The 23264-nt window shown below is 42.6% G+C and overlaps 3 protein-coding genes across 4 annotated transcripts in view; 2 read left to right on the top strand and 1 right to left on the bottom strand.

Moving 5' to 3' along the window:
- LOC147197596 (cyclin-dependent kinase-like 1) overlaps window positions 1-9933 on the bottom strand; it is a 43907-nt gene extending 33974 nt beyond the window's left edge. Inside the window, exons 1-2 of the mRNA XM_086125534.1 lie at window positions 9816-9933; window positions 8499-8607 (exon numbers count right to left, since the gene is read on the bottom strand). The gene's annotated coding sequence lies outside the window, so the exon portion shown is untranslated. The remainder of the gene's footprint in view (window positions 1-8498; window positions 8608-9815) is intronic.
- ppp5c (protein phosphatase 5, catalytic subunit) lies at window positions 9925-17006 on the top strand. The gene is made up of 13 exons (XM_086125537.1): window positions 9925-10051; window positions 10902-11143; window positions 11898-12045; window positions 12584-12705; window positions 12782-12847; window positions 13533-13631; window positions 14102-14207; window positions 14291-14433; window positions 14741-14828; window positions 14910-14950; window positions 15054-15232; window positions 15311-15392; window positions 16052-17006. Exons 1-13 carry the CDS (start codon window positions 9955-9957, stop codon window positions 16112-16114), a joined length of 1476 nt encoding a protein of 491 aa, XP_085981663.1. The 5' UTR covers window positions 9925-9954; the 3' UTR covers window positions 16115-17006.
- A 784-nt stretch (window positions 17007-17790) lies between these two features.
- Window positions 17791-22746, top strand: LOC147197594 (THAP domain-containing protein 5-like). Of its 2 annotated transcripts, none has more exons than XM_086126415.1 (5): window positions 17791-17971; window positions 19482-19602; window positions 20578-21122; window positions 21550-21736; window positions 22399-22746. In XM_086126415.1, the coding sequence occupies exons 1-5, from the start codon at window positions 17898-17900 to the stop codon at window positions 22513-22515; spliced, it is 1044 nt and encodes a 347-aa protein (XP_085982541.1). In that variant the 5' UTR covers window positions 17791-17897; the 3' UTR covers window positions 22516-22746. The 2 variants fall into 2 exon arrangements, with proteins under 2 accessions (XP_085982541.1, XP_085982540.1); XM_086126414.1 differs by having other exon boundaries at window positions 19482-19665.
- Window positions 22747-23264: the final 518 nt, after the last annotated feature.

Genomic DNA, 23264 nt, shown 5'->3' with positions numbered 1-23264 from the left:
GCAGAATAATTTGTAATAAATTGTGCGATAACATTTTTTTTTAAGTGCATACCTCCATATGGGGACTGCCTGAAGAGGCCTGGGATAGGCTCCAGCATGCCCATGACCCTCATCAGGATGAGCGGATTAGAAAATGGATGGGCGGATGGATGGATCTTATATTTTTGCAAAGTTTGGGACCCCCTGTGCAACTACTGTCAAAAAATGCATCCTGATGAAGAAAAAAACCCCAAATTGTTCAGGAGTATAAGTCACATGTTTGGGAGAAATTTATTTTACAAAACCAAGACCTAGAACAGTCAAGCTTGAACTCAGACCCAAAATCACATACCCATATCGTGGGTGCATTCTGAAACACGCTCTGAGCATGCCCTGCTTCACTCCGACCATTAGGAAACGCAGTGTTGTTCAATCGTGCCGTTCAGTGTTTCAGAGTGCCCCAAAAAAGGAGTGCTGGAGGCCAGTGTGTCAGGCAAGACAGATGCAAGGAGTTAAAGCACGATCTGCCGATTGCTATATATCATGCAGTACAGTGCATTGAGAAATGAATGGGAGAGGAGCGCACTCTGCCTCTTCGAACACACACACACACGCTCTCAGAGTGGTGTTAGGACGTCAGACTGAATTTCCAAACGCACCCTGTGTGACAGCAGCAAACGGATTCCGGTTGGACAAAACGTCTGCTTCTAACTACGGAAACGTTTTTGTTTTTAGTTTAAAATGACTTACCTTGACTAGAATCCCACATCGCATTGTGGCCAAAGGTAGAATCCTGGCCAGTTATAGCGCCTTTTGTTGCTGTAAATGCTTGCTAAACTAGAAACACATTCTGTGCCATGATTACGCTTCTTCTGTTTCCATTTCTTCTTTCACTTTCTTCAAAGGGTTGGCAAATATTGCCATCAGGTTAGGGTGGCGATAATACACAGAAAGCCAACACAATTACGAAACTGGGATTTTGGCTGCCAGACTGAGCTCAAATTTTAATGTATACAAGTCATGAGTATAAGTCGCCAGACCAGCCAAATTATGGAAAACAGCGTGATTTATAGTCCGAAAAATCTGGTACAGTAGTGTTGTGTCGCCACATCCCCTGACTCATGCATGATAAGGGGGGTCCTCTCTGTGGGAAAGCTTAACTCATGTGTGCAGTGCTCAAACCCAGTGGGAGTAAAGCAAACGCACTGCAACAACACGTCGTCGCCCCTGGTGTGAAAACGCCGACCGCACGGGCAGATGAAAGCCTGGCGGAGGCCCCGCCGGCGCGCCACTGTCGCTTTGAACGGTAATCCCGGGGGATTCTCGCTTGTTTTATGAGCTCTGCTGCTAACTGAAGGCCGTCTGGCACTTTGGTACGACTATGCAGCACGGTGGCAAGCAAACATACAACCGTCCTGTCTGAGTCCAAGTGAGCTGTTTCAACAACCCCTCGCAAAAAGCACGGCTCCATGGTGACGGATGCAAGAAACTCATCAATGTGTCACAGCAATCATCAGTGAGGCTTTTGAGCTTTTAGGTCACAGGGTTTACTTATACTTGAGTACACAAAACAGCAACCAGCTTCAGCCTGCCCAAATCCAACATTCAACCCGATCTGCAAAACCAACCTTGGGTAAAAATCACTCAATCTGCTCTAAATCCACAGCTACCCAGCAAGTGGTTTGGGAAAACAACCCAGCATTTTTTAGGGTGATTGGAGGGTTTATATGCCTCCTTCCCTCATTCCTACTCAGGAAAAAAAAACAAGTTTCTTCGTACATATGTGCTCTGTCCGATGCTTAGTTGTTGCTTCAGTTTCTCATTTCCTGTTTGGGGTGTGCATCAGATGTTGCGTCCTCGTGCATACACGAAAAGCTCGCGATGAGAACGAGATGGAGTGAAGCAGTAGCACGAGGTCTGTGAGAATGTGACCGGGAAGGAAGAGAGGAGGAGAAGGGGAAGGAGGAGGCGAGGGAAAGAAAAAAAAATCCTGAGAGATGACATACACGCACTAAAAATCAAATGTAAAATGAAAATGGTTGGAAATACAAAGTGGCTGATTATGCTAATAACCACAGGCTCAGGCTTGCGGCTGAGCTCATTCGGCAGGATTGTTTTCCATCCTAATTTAATTTATGAGGAATCTGGGCCGCTTTCACTTCCCTGAGCTATTACTTTTTATTTGTTTTAATTATCTGCCATTTTCTACCTTTCTTTTTAACAAGGCCGCGCTGTGTGGAGAGGGCTGGCTGTGACTCAAAAACCCCTTTCACACGACATATAATTTTACAATTTTTCCCGGATCTCTGTTCTGGGTGAACAGCACTGACACACAAAGAGGCAGTGAGGGGTGGGCGCGTTCTGTACCGTCTTCACATGTTGTAACAGAAGTGTAAGAAGAAGGCAGCTGTGCAAAAGTGAATACAGTAATCCACCGCATCTTTGAAAATTCACCTATATGAGTTCTTCAAAATTATGAACCTACAAGCCAAATATTAATACGGATAATGATGTTAATTGACTTAAGAATGAAATGATCATGTTTTGGGATGACAGTTTGTGGAGATACAACTTTAATTTGTTGTTCCATGATCTCAAATCATCTTTCACCATACAGTATATGTATGTGTGTATGCATATATATATATATATAAGATATCCTTTATTTGTCCCACACTGGGGAAATTTACAGCCTCCAGCAGCAAGAATGTAGGCAGAAAGAAGAAGAAAAAATAAACAAACACCGTTCAATTAAGTGCAATATAAATACATAATGGATAAATCGCATATAAAAAAATATATATATATATATGTATATATACATATATACTACCGGGCCGCCCTATATATATATATATATATATAGAGAGAGAGAGAGAGAGAGAGAGAGAGAGAGAGAGAGAGAGAGAGAGAGAGAGAGAGAGAGAGAGAGAGAGAGAGAGAGAGAGAGAGAGAGAGAGAGAGAGAGAGAGAGAGAGAGAGAGAGAGAGAGAGAGAGAGAGAGAGAGAGAGAGAGAGAGAGAGAGAGAGAGAGAGAGAGAGAGAGAGAGAGAGAGAGACCCGGTAGTCCAGTGGTTAGCACGTCGGCTTCACAGTGCAGAGGTACCGGGTTCGATACCTTCCTGTGTGGAGTTTGCATGTTCTCCCCGGGCCTGCGTGGGTTTTCTCTGGGTGCTCCGGTTTCCTCCCACATTCCAAAAACATGTATGGCAGGCTGATTGGGCGCTCTAAATTGTCCCTCGGTGTGAGTGTGGCCGTGGATGGTTGTTCGTCTCTGTGTGCCCTGCGATTGGCTGGCAACTGATTCAGGGTGTCCCCCGCCTACTGCCCGGAGATGGCTGGGATAGGCTCCAGCACCCCCCGCGACCCTAGTGAGGATCAAGCGGTTTGGAAAATGGATGGATGGATATATATATATATATATATATATTTTTTTTTTTTTATAAAGTAACATACAATACAGTTTAACATGTACAACTATTTTCATTATTTTAGAATCTTATTTTTGGTAGAATTTTATGAAATGAAATAAATAATTAGGCACTCCTGTTACCTTGATGTGCCCCATGTGAACCAAATCATGACCTTAAATTTTATTGCAACAGTGATATTTGGCGCACTGTTGCACCCCGGGAACCGCACCCCCTAACCCCTGTCCCAGAATCTTAAAAACTATATATTTAAATTGGTCATTTAATTTTTATACGCTGCCCCTTTTTTAATAATTCTTATTACTTACAACATCCCCTCATAAAGACTGGGAGTGAAATCAACTGTTTCTTTCTTTAACTGGCTTTAAAAAACTGATTTTAATGTGGAAAGGTAAAAAAAAAAGGGCAGCATAACAGACTCCTTGGGTAGGTAATGCGCCGCATTTCTTTTTCCTCTTACATGAAATTTCCGTGCTCTGCCTTCCCTGTGGTTCAGTGTGCAATGTGTCACCTCAATATGTTGATTTACTGATCAACAGGAAGGTTGGCTGCATGGATTCATTTATGACTCAAAAGGGACCTAAAAATGCAGACTTCTCCAGGAACCCAACGTCTGAGCCCAGTGAGATAGAAGGGGGAAATAGCACACTGGGAAGGGTGGCGCAAGAGACGATAAACCCTCTTCCTAATTTATGTTAAATTTAGTTTCTGAAGTCCTGCCCACTGGAGGAAAAAAAACCCCCACATGGTTTACATTAAAAGTGCAACCCCTGCATACCGCTGAAGTTGAGGTCTCACTGGTGACCTATTTGATCAGAGGAGAGACAAGGACATGGGGAAAGAAGACTCAACAATAATAGCTGACATCATTAAAATGTTAGGCAGGTATTCAGTTTATTATTCGGTAGCTATCGTGGTGAGATGGGATTTCCAGAAAAATTACTGATGAACTGTTCCTGAGTCAACATGTGCGTCTACAAAACTACACAGGAAATGACACACTTCCTAAATTGTGAAAATATTAATCATAAACATTCTTAACTTACTTGAACATGAAGTCTATTTTTTCCAAATTTAAAAAAAGAAAATTCCATTCTGAGACATTCTTTCAAACGTGTGTTTTCAGTATTCAAAATACTGATCAAACAAAGACAAAAATAGAAACAAAAATAATACAAAACAAATGCACAGTTTCCACTCATTTTTGGTCCAAATTGCCTATTGTAAACAATATCATGAAATGTGATTTTTGTTTGTTTATACAGCGATTGGCCTGTGACCCGTACAGGGTGTACCCCCCGTCCATCTCTTGCTCAAATTCAACTGGGTTAGGGCTGATTTGAAAAGATTTGTTTAAATTTCATGCTTGATGGTTGGATCAAGGCACCCCAAAGAGCCAATCTGCAGACAAGACCTGAAAAAGTCAACTTTCCATATGTGCCCTTTAAGTAGCAGCATGACAAGATTTATGTATATTATTTATTTGTTTATTCCGTGTCAGGTGGGAAAAAAAGGTCGTTTTGAGTCGCGTTTTTGTGTGAATTGATCTCTGGAAAATCTGGTCAAAAAACACCTTCAAATTAGAGTAGTAGATTCATGAATGTAATGCCGTTCGAGACTTTCTGAGGATCTGCGAGAACCCTTTATTGATACGTGAGTGCGCAGTAACCGTCTGTGTGGAAAAATAATCACAGGAAAATATCAAATAATCCACAATGAAAGTGCAATTAAAAAAATTTAAAAATAATTTGCAAAACGTAAACTGCGAAATGGTGATAGATGACTCTTGTGACTTTTGGGACACCCTACAATGTGTATCTTAAACTAACAGACCAACTAACTAAATAACTTTAGTTATCAAGGTGAGTTAGTCATAAACTAGGAAATGTTCAGTGACGATGGTTTATATAAGTACGACGTATCTTGAATGTTTCAGTGAGAAAGTTGAATACGAGACGGTAACACACGCAAGTGTTGATAACCGCTGTTGGCTAAAATATTTACGATTGCATAACCAGCGATAAGATAAGTTGGGATCCTTAAAGTATGTAAACTTTGGCAAACTCATCTTATCTTTCAGCTCAAGAGAGGAAGCCTCTGAAAAACAGCCCCAAGGGGATTCAAGAGCAAACACTATTTGGCTGTGGTTTTCCTTGCTGCACAATTATAATGACGAGGTCCGCATCGAGGTCCGTTTCACGAATCAGGTTTAGTAAAAACTCATGGTCTGTTAATCCTGAAATGAGGGAAACTCTTGAGTTTTCCGTTTCAAAAAGGGAGATGTTTTTTGTACAATGTCCGAGATGCTGAGCACTTTAGTAAGGCAGCTGTATGCAGAGTGGTCAGAAAAGTGTGTTTTATAAGGCCTAACACACACAAATATGTGTGTGTTAGGCCTCACAATGTCTTAATATTTCATCTTCAGCTATTGCCAAGTGTGCCTCCGCGGTGTTGCACCTAAATGAAACTAATTAATAGGCTTGCATTCAAGCAGTTTTCCCTTTGTTATATTTTATGAGCCTGCAATGGACAACGTTGAAAGTTACGCATTGCCCCAAGCGGCAAAGTTCTCCCACGCTGTCTCCCTCTCGTTAGGATGTTGCACTTCTTCCTGAAGATGTGTTCAAACTTGCCGTATGAGCGCATTAATATTCCAGTTTGAGTTAGATAAAAAACGCAGCCCTCCTCTTCCCCGTTGCCATGGTGATTCGTCAAATCGAAGATCCATCGATGATAGCTTTTCATAGTTGTGGTGCGCGCGCTTAATTCCAGGGAAAGACACTCCCAGTTGATTACACTGATTCAAAACAGCTGTTCTGGCCCCGAAACTCTGATTTTCCTATCTCAGAATAGATCAATTTAGGGTTCAGGATTAGACACAGAGTTTGTTGAACCTGCTTTGTGAAACGGACCCCAGGACTATGTAATGTATACCGCCTTCAATCTAAAGGCCTCATCCTTCACTGGCCCGCGGCCCAGGAATGTCACTCACGTTCCGGCGACCTTCATCTGTCTCTGTGTTTGCTTGCTCCTTTTATGTTTGTTTAACTTTATCAGGACCCCCCAGAGGCACCATGTTGGAGCATCGAGCGCCCAAGAGGACAGCAATCTTCCTCCTCCGCTACCCGGCTTGCCAGATTCCCTCCCACACCGTCTCTCCCACTCACTGTCTGCGTCTCTACTCTCGCATGCGGCGTTGACGTCAGCTCCGGTCCCACTTTAGTCTATTTTTTTCCACCTACTAGTAAAGAGACAGGAGACATGCTCCACTGCATGCAGTGGTTGGAAGTACTAATACAACAGTACCATAATTTGTCCCGTGACCAAGCATGAAACTCAAACTACTGGTGTGTCAAATCCAATTTTCCTCTTGAAATGAAGTGAAATGCTGTTAATCCGGATGAATATAATGTAAGTTAAATAAAAGAGGTTCTTGTGCACAAAGAATCAGAATGGATTTACATCGAATCTCAATTTAACGGACCTGGAACCAACAGACCCTGGATTCAACAGACAGAAAATAGACAGTGTCAAGACGTCCCAGTAAGCTTTCAAAGTCGAATAGTTCCAGAATTGGCCCTCATTGGCCGCAATCTGCCACAATGGCAGTAAACAGCACTATGGCGCCACCAACAGAAACCGTCATTTCGCAGACAGAGTACAGTACTGCACATTCTCAATCCAGGTCACTGGCGTCCTTATGGGCGGACAGGTTAGCAGGGGAAAGAGAGAGTCCCATCAAATGTAATTGAAATCATAGACATTAGCATAGCACCATCGTCGCGACTCAGCTCAAAGAGATCACGTGTATATCGATCTGTTGTTTTATCTGGAATGTATTGTGAATGGGTTTTTTGAGCATGTATTTTTTTTGGGTGCAGTACACAGTTCGTGTGTGTGTGTGTGTTTGTGAACACTTTATTCTGCAGAATCCAGTCGTAATGGAGTTTAAAAAGGGAAGTGTGCTAACATCACGGCTCAACCAACCAAATCCAAGGCGTTACACTCACACCCCCTCCCCCGCCAAACACCAACGAGGTAAACTTTAGAACTTAACAGGTTTATATATACATAGAGAGATAGAGAGCGATACACACACACACACACACACACAATAACTTTGTATTGTAATGGACACGTTTAGGCTACAAAAAATATATATAAAATATATAAAACAATAATTTTGTACTGTATTAGATGCTTTTAGGCCACACAACATATACTTCGATGTAACAATCAGCTCTAACGGATGATCGCTGACCCCATATACTCCATTAAATTGAAGTTTCGCTGTAATTGAACTTATACATACCGGTAAGTATACTTCAGAGTCTGTACGTTTTTTACCTCTACTGAAGCACAGAGTGAGAGTACTTTTGCTACCTCTTGTTGTATGACTCGAAGGGAGACACGAGTCATCGCTCTTCTGGCTTAAGGGAAAGTTAGTGAACTCACACTGTAGGGTTAGTGAGTGTTCACCGGGGGGTCACCAGGAGTGACTCACCTGACTGCCGAGGCTCTTACTCTTGACTCTGGGATGTGCTTTGTGAGTCAGAGCAAGGAGAGCCGACTGGGCCATACTCCTCCATGTCACAGTAATTTATGAAACTCCTCATAGTCTCCTCATTAGCGAAGAAAGCCACAAACATTTAAATCAAAAGTCGCGTTTTTCTTCCCGGGCGCCACTCTCATTAGTCTGTCCAGTGTAGTTATGGCGTGCTTTAAGTTGCGTTATGTTTCTGGCAAGTGACTTATTTTAAGGCGACAGAGCATCACATGCCAATTATGGGCGTGCGTATATGACATTAGGGACACTGGCTTTTCAGGTGAAATTTCAAGATGAACCTACAGTGGACTATGATCCTTAGGGGCGAACTAAATTTGACCTTCTCTCGGCTACACATTATAGGGAACAGCAACAATGTGTGCAAAAAAAAGCACTGAAATATTGAACAACTGGGCATGCTTTAAAATGTTTAGAGGACCAAATGAGTGCATTTTAGGTTAATCCTGACATTTCATCTTAAAGCACAATTTCCCAAACCTTTTGTAAAAAGTCTGTGCGCATGTGTTCATGTGGATGCACACCTGCACTTTGTTTGTCCCCTTCACTCCGACATGTGTAGAGGCTGGAGGCCACTTGCTGCGCTCAGATGGCAGGAAACTTCTTGAGCAACATCCCCACGCCTGGAGGCATCTGGAATACGACCAAAGCATGTGTGAAGAACCACTTTTTTTGTTGTTTTGTTGCTTAGTTGTCTTTGTTCACATATGGATGCCAGGGACATATATTGACAGGCAAAACAACTGAATGCTCTTCTACAACAACATGGCAAAAGCTACAATTGCATAACTAAACAGGCCACAATTTCACACTGAGTAAATAAGATGAGATCCTCTTTATTTCAGTACAGTGCTATAGATAGATAGATAGATAGATAGATAGATAGATAGATAGATAGATAGATAGATAGATAGCATACCTGTCAACTTTTTGGAGCGCCAACCTGTATAAACTACCAAAAAAACCCTTATAAAGAGCAAAAAATCCGTATAACATACCAAAGCATTTTATATGTCAAAATAACCGCAGAAAAAAAACCACGAAATTTTCAATGATATTTATTGTAGATCTCCATAATACAATGTCTGGTTAATGTCTAATCGTCATTCTACTTAGTGGCATTACTGTGTTCAGAGTTGTATTCCTGCGTTACTTTTTTCCCCAACTCCAAATCATTTGGAGTTGGTGAAAAAAAAACCCCGGAAATTTTCAGAATACGTATGATTTGTGCGATACGGCCATATACGTAAGATTCACCACAAAATCCGTATGAACTATGGCTAAACCGTATGAGTTGACAGGTATAAGATAGATAGATATTTTTTGGTTTGGTGGCGTGAGACATTTCTAATGTAAAATAATTTGGCTCAATTAATGTTGGGAAATACTGCTTTTAGTTACCTTTTAACACGATCTGGGGGTTCTGGTAAATGTCTTTAGCGTTCCCTACTGGTTGGTAGCGAAATGCACAACTAAACTATCGCCAAACTGGGAGGATAAAGATAACAAACAATACCAGTTTCCTCCTTTTTTTTCATATCGTACTTTTGAGCTTTTTGTGTTCTAGGTAACGTTTGACTAACACATTCACTCTATGTACATTTACTATTACAATGGAGTGAAGCAAGTTTCCATGTCAGTCGTGCTCCTTGCTGCTTTACAACGAGAAATACAATGAAAACGTACGTTTTTAATTCCAATTCATCTCATAAATATTTAACATACACATTTATTTTTTTAAATGGCAATAATAAAAACGTTACCTGTGTCCTTTTATGTGTTGTATTTTATGTTATTTGTTCTAATAAATGTTAACAAACACAGTAATTGATTTTACTTACAATTTTAGTTAAGAGATGATATTTCAGCATATATTTTGACTTATTTCGTCGAAATAAACACACCAGAACAAAAGTTAGTTCAGCTCGAGCAGGAAAACAATCATTGTCGCCACTTCGCGATCTTTGCGACAGTCCGTCAATGGCGCACGCGTCGCAATACGGCAGCGTGGAGAAGATGGCGGAGGGAGTAAACGATGCCGAGCTACTCAAGGAGAAGGCCAATAAATACTTTAAAGGTGAGCTGGCAGAACTGTCAAGTTGGCGACCGAACGCAGGCAAGATCGTCTTCGCTGTTCCCGTCGGGGAGTGAAATGTTCCCATTTAAACGGCCCCGATCACAGCCCCACGTCAAGTGAAGCCAGGATAGCGAGGCATGCTAACGCGTGAAGCCCATTCATTGGACTCTTAAAAGCAATTAGCCTTCTTGGCTAGCTACGGCTAACGCAATCTTAAAGCGCGTGAGTCATTGTCCTGTGCAAGTCAAGTTCACTTCACAGTCACTTTGAATCCGAGTCGGTAGTTCAGCTACACGGCCGATTATTTGGCAAGATTTTTAACACGATTGACGCGACTTGGCGTGCGAAGAAGTTGCTAGAATATTCCGTTAATCAGCGAAACCATCATGTGATCGGCGGCGTTCAACGGCAGCCGCTCCTCGCTAATGAAATCTGTAATGAGCTGGACACACTTTAATGTATTCTTTACTGAAGACCAAACATAACTGCCAAGATCCCCAAATACAATAGGAGTTGGATTTTTTTTTATTTTCGTAGTGGGTTAACAAAAAGAGCCGTCATATTAGAATAAAGTTGTATTTTTAAGCAAGGGTAATAATGCTACGTTAAGATACACGTTTAACAAGTGAATAAAACTATACTCCTTCTAAAAATTTATTGTCCCTTCTGCCTTCTAGTAGAAGGGCATTTAATTGTTCTGGCTGTCACTTTACATAGCTGGCATAGATAGGCAAAGATAGATACATTATTATTGAGAACGAAATCATTTTCAGACCCATTAAATATATGTTGTTTCGAGAATTGCAGCGCAATTGCACATACTATTATGCTACATCTGTGTGTTTTGCAGATAAAGACTACGAAAATGCAATCAAGTACTACTCGGAGGCCTTGGAGCTCAATCCAACCAATGCAATCTACTACAGCAACCGCAGCCTGGCGTACCTGCGCACCGAGTGCTATGGCTACGCTTTGGCAGATGCGACCAAGGCGCTGGATATTGACAAGAACTACATCAAAGGCTATTACCGACGGGCCACCTCCAACATGGCACTGGGCAAGTTCAAGGCTGCACTCAAGGACTACGAGACGGTAAGACGGTCTGAAGAAGAGGAACCTGAAAGACCTCGCGAGGTCTGCACGCAGCTAATCTCCATTTTGAAAGAGGAATAATCCGCTAATCCTGTGGTGATTCTAAAGTGTCGAGCGTGCGAGTGTCGATGTCATGTTTTATGTAGGCATATTAAGAGTAATTAAGAGTAGTAATCCACTTGAGGGCCTCTGCTATCGCTTTCAATAAATAACCTTGTCTTATCAATCATTCATACATTTTCCGATCCGCTTTATCCTCACAAGGGTCGCGGCGGGTGCCGGAGCCTATCCCTGCTGTCTTTGGGCAGTAGGCAGGGGACACCCTGAACCGGTTGCCAGCCAATTGCAGGGCACACATAGACGAACAACCATCCGCACTCTCACTCACACCTAGGGTCAATTAGCGTGTCCACTCAGCCTGCCATGCATGTTTTTGGAATGTGGGAGTAAATCGGAGTACCCGGAGAAAACCCACGCAGGCACGGGGAGAATTATGCAAACTCCACACAGGAAGGCCGGAGCTGGAATCGAACCCGGTACCTCTGCACTGTGAGGTTGACGCGTGAACCATTCGACAACAAATACAGTCTGACTAAAATAAAGCAATTACGTTTTATAGTAAAAATACAGTTTTGTTTAGTGAATTTTGTCGAGTGTCAATTACTCACATTTTTCACATCGGGTTTGTTCTTATTTTTGGGGAAGACTGGAATAAAGTCACACAAGAGCTAAAATGTGTGTTATATGATGACAGGTAGTGCGCGTTCGACCGAACGACAAGGACGCGAAGATGAAGTACCAGGAATGTAACAAGATCGTCAAGCAGAAGGCCTTCGAGAGAGCCATCGCCAGCGACGAGATCAAAAAGTCAGTCGTTGACTCTCTGGACATTGAAAGCATGAGTAAGTGTGGGAAAATAAGTGTGAACATTACAATTGCTGCCAGCCGTTCTCTATATTATTTCATTTAATGTCAAGCGACCCCCTTCAGCAAAACACCAGTACTGGTCCACCCCCTCTTCCCTGTATTCATGCTCCAAAACAACAACAAAAAAAGCCATGAGTAATCAAGTCATCAACTTCTTGTATTAAGACGTAAATGTGCATATAATAAGGGCCCAACTGATTTATTGGCCGATCTTAGCTCTTTTCAAATCAGCAAAACACAGCAGCAGACGACAAAGATGACGACATTCAACTGCACTTTATTATTGCCAATGAAGACATCACGTTTGGCTTTGGTATTGTGGAGTTACTCTGAAATTGTCATGATGCCTAGAACTATGATGCACACAACTTGTCACAAAGACAAATGTCTTGCTCTCAAAACAACACGAGCAATGAAATATATTCATTGTCAGCATTGATATCCAGGCATAGAATGTGAATGTGCAGATTTGCGTCATCCTCGCTTTAAAATTATGCCGCTCTCGTGTCGCAGCCATCGAGGACGATTACACGGGGCCCAAACTGGAAGAGGGCAAGGTCACCCTGAAGTTCATGAAGGAAATGATGGACTGGTTCAAAGAGCAGAAGAAACTGCACAGAAAGTGCGCCTATCAGGTACGGACGGCGTCGCTCGCATTGAAAAGCGCTCAGACAGACACGCAGATGTGGAGTAAACTATTCTCTTTTGCAGATTTTAGTGCAAGTGAAAGACCTTTTATCCAAACTACCTAGTCTCGTTGAAGTAACATTACAAGAGGTGAGGATGTGTTTTTTATTATTTGTTTATTTATTTAATTATATATATACAGTATATTTTTTGCATTTATTTTTTAAGTGTGCAAGATGTTAGTGTGCTACTGGTACGTTTCTCTGGCGGCGTCATAATTCCCCATGACAAAAATGTGCATTTTAAGGTCCTTGAAAGCTCGGAAGATGTCCGTAGGTGTGAATGTGAGTTCGTGTTTGTGCCCCATGATCATGAGTTGGGACAAGTAGCCAAAAAATTGTACTCAAGTCAGAGTTCTGTTACCTGAGGAAAATATGATTCAAGTAAGAGTGAAAAGTAGTCCTCCACGCAATCACATGAATAAGAGTAAATGAATTCAGCGAAAACATTAAAGTACTGAGGAACCTCCTACCATGCTTCACGGCAAACGTAAATGGTCTTGGCTCACTATCTTTCATTTGTCATGTTAGCTGTCTTTTGTGTACCCTACATCTCTTTATATCTGAGTCTACATGGCTAAATGAACTTGTCGAGTTTGTCCATCTAAAAATAGGCAATTGATGTTGAAATACAGCCACGGACAGACAAACCGACTACACAAAATCATCTCCTTACATCTAACATGGCAACAAAATCCGTTATTGATTCTTATTTAGTTTGATTCTTCTTTTGTTTCTGCCCTCAGTCAATGTGATGTGTTGATTTTCCCAAACAGGCGGAAAAAATGACCATTTGTGGCGACACGCATGGACAGTACTACGATCTCCTCAACATTTTCGAGTTGAACGGCCTGCCGTCGGAGAGCAATCCCTACGTATCCTTTTTGTCTCGGAATGCCGCTAATTCAGTCTCAACTCAACTGTATTTATAGAGCACTTTCAAACAGCCATCGCTGCATACAAAGTGCTGTACATGGAGCAATTTAACATACAACAAACAGTAAAGCAAATCGGTAATAAAGACGGTAGAAAGCACCGAACAGCAAACCCAAGAAGAAATCTAGTCATGCTGAGTCAAATGCTAAAGAATACAAGTGAGTTTTGAGGCGGGTTTTGAAGATGGGCAGTCGGGTTATATTACAGACTGGCTCAAGGTGAGGCCACGGTGAAAATGTACTGATCTTAAGCACGTTCGTATGCATTTTTATTCGTTTCAATGGGGAATTATGATTTGGCATACAACTTTTTGAATTACGAACATGGTACGGGAATGAATTCATATCTCAAGGCACCACCGTATTGTATTTCGATTTGCAGAAAATGTTCTTAACCTGGATGACCTCAGCTGTTCAATGGTGACTTTGTAGACCGCGGCTCATTTTCTGTAGAGGTCATCCTCACCCTGTTTGGCTTCAAGCTGCTCCTCCCCGACAACTTTTACCTGCTTCGAGGTAAGCGTTAAACATGCGCGTCATCAGCCCAATTTCGCCTTCTGCCGGGCTCAGCGATAACTTTAAAGATGGCCGACCCGCAGGTAACCACGAGACGGACAATATGAACCAGATGTACGGCTTTGAGGGGGAGGTGAAGGCCAAGTACACGGCGCAGATGTTCCAGCTCTTCAGCGAGGTCTTTCAATGGCTGCCGCTCGCGCAGTGCATCAACAGCAAAATACTGGTAGGCAGAGCCACATTGTAGAAATTGACATCTACAGAGTTGGCATGTTTGCATTTTTTTTAAACACGAGAAGCAAACGTAGCAGTCTGAATCTTCAGTCTTTATGCATAATTGCCTGTTTTATCTGCAGTAGAGAAATGGAATGGGTGCACAGACTCCTTCTTCATTCACCTATTTTCTCTTTCTTGTTTACTCTTAAAGGGGCAGCGTGCATATCACCTGATGCTAAAATCTGGTGTTTTGTCAATAAAGTGTTTGATCTCTTCTAAGTAATGAACAGCCCGGATCTCATTTTGTTGTGCCCCAGGTGATGCATGGCGGACTATTCAGTGAAGATGGCGTCACGTTGGAGGATCTCAGAAAGATCGAGCGGAACAGACAGCCACCAGACTCGGGTGTGTGTGTGTGTGTGTGTGAGAGAGAGCGAGAAAGAAAACGCTGTTCATCAACACACATCTTCCTCATGTGTCTCCTAGGTCCAATGTGTGACCTGCTGTGGTCGGACCCTCAGCCTCAGGTTAGTTAGCACAACCCTCTAACCCCATGTGCTTCTCATAACGTGCCCCGCCACTCCTCCCCGGATGACTTGATGAAGAAATGAACATGTGTGTTTAATGCAGAACGGCCGGTCGATCAGCAAGCGAGGCGTGAGCTGCCAGTTCGGGCCCGATGTGACGGATCGCTTCCTGGATCAGAACAAGCTGGATTTCATTATCCGGAGTCACGAAGTCAAGGCGGAGGGCTACGAGGTCACTCACTCAGGGAAGTGCATCACCGTCTTCTCGGCACCCAACTACTGGTGAGCATCTCTCGTCCCGTTTTTTGTGACCAAGTGACGGCCCTTAACATTGGTCTGTGGTCTTCTGCCTTCCCACAGTGACCAGATGGGAAACAAAGGAGCTTTTATCCGCCTCAGGGGATCCGACCTTAAGCCAGAGTTCCACCAGTTCACTGCTGTGGTCGGTATCGTGTAGATTTACACTCCGTGGGGTGAAAATGGCTTTATTTGTGTGGAAAAATGGTGCTTGTTCCGAACCGTCAGTCCCGCAGGCACTTTGGGGCCCAGGCCAATATACTGCATATTTTACATGTTTCCCTGCTCCATCACACCTGACTCAAATGATCAGCTCATCACCAAGCTCCGCCGAAGCCTGAAAACAATTCTGATCAAATGAATCGAGTGTGTTGGAGGAGGGAAATATCTAAAACATGCTAATTCTCGAGGACCTGTTTTTGGAGTGTAGGTCATCTGCCACCATGGCGGCGATGATTACTGACTAAGAAGCAAGTCGGCAACGTTTTAAGCCACACACGTAACCAGACGGATCTTGTTGCTAGCTAGCTGGTTGTGGCGTAAGTAGCACAGAGTTTGCTATGACCACATAGGTCCCACACATAGGTGGTGTAAACCCCGTCCACAAATGTTAACATGCGTCCTTCCAGCCCCGCAAAGCCTCATGGGACAGTCTCTGTAGTTCGGGGAAAACTTAAAGATCCGTGATTCTCAGATTTGCTCTTCACTATGTTTTGATGAGGCACAAACTGCGATGCAAAACTGCTTATTTCTCACCATGGTGTTATTTCTTATGGATGGCTTCTTCCTCACTTTGCCTTCCAGCCTCATCCGAATGTCAAGCCCATGGCGTATGCCAACACGCTAATGCAGCTGGGGATGATGTAGACCCAAGACAAAGTCGGTCCGCCAAGACCACCGGACGCGTCCCACTTCACGCCCTTCAGTGCTCCCCGACTCCCACTTGGGCCTCAGGGATCTCGCTCCCTCTAGCTTTTTGAGGGAGATCCCTTAGACCCCATCGCCTGGTCCACAAGGTTACCACTTCCAAACTGGAAAACACTTCAACCGTTCGCTCGCCTCATACATGAATACAACGCTCAGAATACCGGATGTGTCTCCGAAGTTTTTGTTTCAACTATTTTAAATGGATCACCTATCTGGTTTTTACCAAAGATCTGTAGTGGAATGATAGTCAAGGGATCACCCAGGAGCGACTCTCAAAGAGTTAAGCGCGTGCTCTCCAAGATGGGTCAAGAGCGGCATTTCCGTCAGTGTTTAACAGTACGTTGTCTTTTTTCACGTTGTATTACTTTTCAGGTATACGAGATCTCCATACATGTTAAGATCCCAGCTCGAAAAGAGAGACTGACTCTGGGTTCACACCGAGGTGCTGTTTGCCATTGTTGACGTGTTAGCTGGAACGGACGTGGTCAATGTTTTATTTGCACTGCTTCTTCTTCCGGAGGAAGATACTGCTGCTTCCCCTAACCCCTTGATCTTTTCACCCCGGCAGCTCGCACACTGCCTCCACTCTCTGAACCCAAACACCCAACCTGTCACCCGGATTGTGGATTACCCTAGTAACACACAAAAAAGTAAAAACGTCCAAAATGTGTAACCCTGTCTTGAAAACGCACAGCTGCATTGTCTAATGACCCTCTACTTTTTAGGTAAAGAAATACACTGATGTGTATGTATATATACTGTATCATTTATTGAGATTCCATGTAATGTTTGGAGAAAAAAATAATAAAAATCAGACCAGAGATTTTATAAATGAGTCCATCTTTACTTGTGGAGGCTGTGGGAGGGCAATAAAAAATTAATGTATGTGCAGTATTTAGAAAATTTGTACTTATTGCCTTACCCACTGGATCATTTTCAGTTCACGTCAGAAGTAGTCACTGACATCATACCACTTTGTATGTATGAACCCTGGTTTGTACTGTTTGCAAATAAAAGGCCAGTTTATGCCATTTTTCATGTACAGTCATCCAGGGAGACTGAAAAAAGTTACAAGCCTATGTCAATTAAGTAAGAAGTGCTCATCTGTTTAAGTGTAGGGAGTAAAAGTAAATTGTCAAAAAAAGTTACTTAGTAACGAAGAACTGGGTTGGTGGTAGATGGATTTAGATATTGCACAGCAGTATTCACAAATCCACCCCACCCCTCCAAAAAAAGCAACCAAGAAAGTGAAAAGAAGGTAAATAAACGAAGGACCGGCAGTTGGAGGGGGGGGGGGCAATATTACATCTAATCTAAGCAGGAAGAAAAAGATACAGAATTTAACGTTTTTCCTGTTGTGCCCTGGCATAAGTATAAATGTAATACAACAGCAGCAGTGCTAGTTTCAGTCGTCTCTCACATTCACTTAAAAAAACCTGTAAGACTATCTTCATTATTCGGACAGAAAAAAAAATCAGACATGACATTTAAAGAGAAAATGTGGGAGGATAAAAGTGATCCAAAAAAATAGTACAGTACTGGACAACCCCACGGTGTCAGTCGCCTGTATATGACGTTTGCAAGCAGCTGATCTGGTCGCATCAATTTAGCGTCAACGACACGCACCGCGTTGTCAATACTGCATGAGTTTCACCTTGTTGTCAATGCGCCTGCACGCGCAGATAAAGCTGACCCGACGTGAACGACGTTGAGTGGGCTCAACATGCCCAAATATTGTTCGGTGCCAAACTGTAAGAATGACTCGGCGAGCGGCAGCGACCGAAAAAGCTTCTACAAGTAAGAAAGTTTAACGTCGTTTGATGTAAAGCCGTTTACGGTCGTCTGGGTGACCGCGCGTCTTTTTTTACTTGTCGGTTTTTTAACGCCAATTCAATGTTTCTTTCACACGTTTATTGCGAAAGTAAAAAATAGACGGGTTTTATTTATAAAGCCCAATGAGGACTTGTACCGCGTCCTGGTTTTTGACCTTTGAGACCAGGTTTTCGCTTTTGTTCATTCTTGAGTTACATGACGTGACGTTTTGTGTTAAGTGGCCACAGATTTTTTTAATCATTTATTTATTGCTGCATTTCTAGTCTACTCTTTTCTAATACAATTTCCAGTTACATATGCAACCTCCAGTTATTCTTGTAATCTACCAGTTCCATGTTGCATTTCTTAGATGTTCCATATCGAGCTAATATTTAAATTTCTAATCTACTGTTTTCCTGTACTTCTGGTTACATTTCTAATTTACCATTTCCATATACAACCCAAATGTTGCATTTATAATCAACTGTTTCCATAGTTACATTTACAGTGAATAAATTCCTTTTCATTTATATCATATGCAGGTACATTCCATACACTACCTCCAATTTCTAATTCCATTTCTAATCTACTAGTTACATATACTGTACAACCAATTGTAACATTTTTAATATTCTAGTTTCATATTTCTCTCGTTGCATCATTTCCAGTCTATTGGTTCCAAATTCCATTTTGTTACATTTCTAATTTAATTTTATTGGTTCTGGATATTACCTGTGTTAGATTTCTAATATACTCATCCCATATACTATCACGGATACATTTCTGATCTACTGTTTTTATATAACTCCAGTTACCGGTACATTTCAAATCCACCATTTCCATATACAAATTTTGGTACATTTGCAATCAACTCATTCTATGGTTACCTTTCAAAGGTACTTGTTCCATTTACAACTCATGTTACATTTCTAAACTATTAGTTTCATTGACAAACTGTTACATTTCTAATCTACCAGTTTTATGCATAACCTCCATTTATTTTTCAAATCCACTAAATTTCATGTACCTCTTATGTAATCTCGTAGGTCCACATACAACCCTTTGTGACATTTCTAATCTACGGTTCCATTTATGACCTATTTTTACATTTCTAATCTACTGACTCCAGAGAGTTGGCACTCAAATTTACTGTCTTGTTATGCTCCCTGTGTTACATTTCTAACCGACCAGTTCCATGCCACACCTCAAATTACATTTTACATTTACTCGTTTCATATACCTCTTGTGTCATCTCGAATTTCTGGCTCCATATACAATCTATTGTTTCATTTCTAATCTATATCTTCTAAATCCAACATTTTGTTACGATTCCAGTCTACTGATTCCATATAATGCTTGTTACATTTGTAATCTACTCCGTCTATATTGAACGCGTGTTACATTTCTCGTCCACTAACTCCAATCCAATGTCCATTTAAAATACTAATCGACCTCTTCCACATCTGTTAAGAGTGCATCTTGTACTTGGACATAGGTTCCCGCTGCAGGATCCTGAGCGGCTGCAGCTGTGGCTGAGGAACATCGGCCGGGACAACTGGATCCCCTCTCGGCACCAGTACATCTGCCACGAGCACTTTGCGTCATCATGCTTCAAGGTACGCTGGGGGATTCGCTACCTGGAGAGCGACGCTGTGCCTACAGTTTTCCGGAGGGTCGAGGTAAAACAGGAATTAAAACATGACCAGACACAACAACACCAGTTTAACTGTTTGCTAATCTGCTACTTCCACATACAATTTGGAGTCATTTTAATCTGCAAATGCCCTAAACAAGATCCAACCTGCTACATTTTTAATTCCTTTAGGTCCATACACAACGTCTCCTTAAATTTCTAATCTTGGTTATATGTGTATTATTTAGTCACATTTCTAATCTACTGGTTTCAGATACAATTTATGTTGCATTTCTAATCAATTGATTCTGCGTTTACTTTTCAAAAAGTGCTCCATATATTGCCTGTATTAGCTTTCTATTCTATTTGTTCCTGTTACAAATTATTTTTGTAATTTTACCAATTCCGTATATTTTTCTTACATTTCAAATCCGCCATTTCCCTGGATACGTAACCATTTGTTTCGTTTGGTGATCTAGTTACCGATACCTCTAGTTGGATTTCTAATCTCCTGACTCCATATACCTCAACAATAAATTTCTAATTCAGTAACACCATATACTGTATTGCCTTTTGATACATTACTAATCGACTGATCATGTCCTTAATTTTTCTCATCAATTGATTCCCAATATCACCAATGTGTAGTCTTCTGATTACCATTGTTTCTTTCAAGTCTATTACTTACATATGACACTTTCCTAGACACTCATTTAATTCAATGTATTTAAAAAAAATGGATTAAATTGTTACTCTATTGAACCTATTTCTCCATTCTGAGACAAATAAAGGTGTTCTTATCTTATCCTATCTTCTCTATTGTGTACTAACTGCGTTACATCTACTAGTTATGTAACTCCACTTGATCGACCTGTTCCATCCATAACCTTTTGTTGTTACTTTTCTCATCCACTGATTCCAATATACAAGCAATATCAATGCAAATGCATCTTTCTAGAAACGCAAAGTGATGGCTGAAAAGGAGAAGAAAGCCAAAGTGCTTCGCAGGGAAGCCGTCTTGGTTGAGGACCCCAGCCTATGGGCTGCGGTGGGCGGGTCAAAAGCGGCTGCTGAACTCCCTTACCTACCTACGCTACCTGCCATACCTCCCTTACTGCAGCCAGTGGATGGGCACCATGACGGCGAGCTGCTTCTGCTGCCCGCCGATTGCCAAGAGGAGCTGGCGTGCACCTTTCTCACCCCCGCCCATAGGCTTGGGGTCCAAGAGATGCCCGCGGAGGAGTCGTGCCAAACTCAGGTCATAGCCTACTTGGAGTCCATACCGAATGATCTCCCTGGCCACGTGGTGGTCTCCTCGGACACGGTGCTATCATCCGCTCTGAGCCCCGAACCCATCGCGTCCACATTGCCTATTGTGTCCAAACACGCACCACCGCCGCCGCCATCGATACCACTCCTGCTTGAGGTGGACGGAGGCTACGACCAGCAGGATGATGATGACTATGATGTAGAGAGCCAGGACCACCAACTGGAGGAGCACTGGTGAGATGTGTGCGTGTGTGCGTGGTTTTGTTTTTTCTTCAGCCAGTGCAGGCCAGGATTTCCCCTATATACTGTATATCTCTATCTCGTTCTCTCTCAAGAGAGAGAGAGAGAGAGAGGTGTGTGCCGATGCTAAATTGTAGCTGTTCGTAGTAACGAGCTAGTAGCTTAGAACAATGGCCCCCCAAAAAATAACACAGCATGGAACAGAAAACCTGGAGCATCTTGAGTGCAAAAAAAAAAAAAAAAAAAAACGATCTAGAAAAATATTTCTGTCGTGCTTGTATTTTTATGTTTTTAGTTTTGACCTAGACCAGTGTTAGGAAATGACTACTAGAGCTAAACAAAGGCCGGAGACATGAATGAACTTGAGCGTGCGTCCTGCTTACGGTGATTTCTGCGCGTTTACATGTGATTTGCGGGACAGCTACCACAAGCACCGTCTGAGCAAGGAGCAGCTGGAGGCACTCGTGGCCGAGCTGCAGAAGAAGGTGAAGGTCCTGCAGCAGAGGCACCGGCGCCACCTGGACAAGCTGCTGGGCCTGGAGAACGCCGTCAGTCAGCTGATGCAGAAAAACCTCATGACTGAAGAGCGACTGCAGCTCCTAGAGAGGGTAGGATTCTCTCTCACACAGTCACTCTCACCTTACTATCTCTCACACACTCACATAGACTGGCTATCACAAACAATCACTCGCCGACAATGTCACCTCTCACACATCACACACTTTCTCACTGCCATTCTCTCATATATTCGCCCTTGCACCACTCTATCACTCCCTCACACTCATGCACACCATCTTAAACAAGTAATTTTAGTCACACTATCTCACAACTTAATTCCTAAACTCACAATTTCACGTTCGTTTTCACACGCACTCTCGTTTCCACACTCTCACACTAATCTCTTTCACAACCACTTTCTCATCATTATCCCATCCATTCAGTCTTACACTCACTGTCATACATGTTCACTCTCACACACTTTTTCACATCTTACATTTCACTCACATGCACGCACACACACACACACCATTTCTAACACAATCACTCTCAGACTTTCGCCGTACACAACAAACGCTCACACTTTCTCACGCTTATACTCCTTTTATGACATGAATACTCTTTCCCGTCTCTGTCACTCGCACACACTCGGTCTCTCATAGACACACACCTCTCACACAAATACCCTCTCTCTTACCGTCACTCTAACACTCTCTCTTTCTCGAGCATGCTGCGCAGTTGTGTATCATTTCTATATGCTGACTCCCTTCAGGCGTACATCCAGAGTAGCGCCAGCGTGTGCGACACCGGCGAAACTGTGGCCATCATCTATGAGGAGGACGAAGCAGCCTATTTCTATACTCTCAGCGATGGCGAAGAGAAACTTTGAAGGTCACATCTGAGTGCCACTTTCTGTTTGTTTGTTTTGTTCTTTTACTCCCTAATCGTGGTTTATTCCGATTTTGGGGGACTGTTCTCAATGGGTCTTTTTTTTTTAAGTTAGATTTTTTCCCCCATTTTTTCGATTTCACCCTTTTTAATTTCCCACAACCACTTTTTCTCTCACCTATTTAAGTGTCTTTGTCATAACATAAATTGAATTAAAACTTTCATTCACATGTTCCTGGTTGTGTTGATCATGTTTGCAACATTTTGTGAAATTTCTGCTCTTTTAGTTCCATATACAAAATGTGCTACATTTCAAATCTATTGTTTGCAGTACAATTTCTGCGCTGCAGAACAGGTTCAGAGGGCGGCTGCGGGGCTTGCACCATCGGAGCAGGGTTGGGGCTTTGCACTGCTGGCAGAGAGCCTTGCCTTATCAGCCCGCCGCCATAGAGGTTGGGAAGGTGAACTAGCAGAAACCTGACGACTGGGAGGAGGTGAAGAAGTAGACAATGAACGAGATGATGACAAAGACACGGGGCTTGGGGGCAGGTTCGGAATGACGTGATTTATAAAAGGCAGGATTACAGGTGGAAACAGAACTTTCACCTGGGCGCCTACAGTACGTTGACCACCCTGCGGAGGTCCCGGATAAATGGCTAATCGGCCACTCAAGTCGCTGAAGGGGAGGGTTCTACGGTGGACACTGAGCGATTATCAACAGAAAATCAAGCCAAAAACTGACAAGGGTTC

The sequence above is a fragment of the Hippocampus guttulatus genome, chromosome 12, assembly GCF_054856545.1.
Source record: "Hippocampus guttulatus isolate MCC_2025c chromosome 12, RoL_Hgut_1.0, whole genome shotgun sequence".
Taxonomy (NCBI): Eukaryota; Metazoa; Chordata; class Actinopteri; order Syngnathiformes; family Syngnathidae; genus Hippocampus; species Hippocampus guttulatus.
This window is presented reverse-complemented; position numbering and strand designations above follow the sequence as displayed.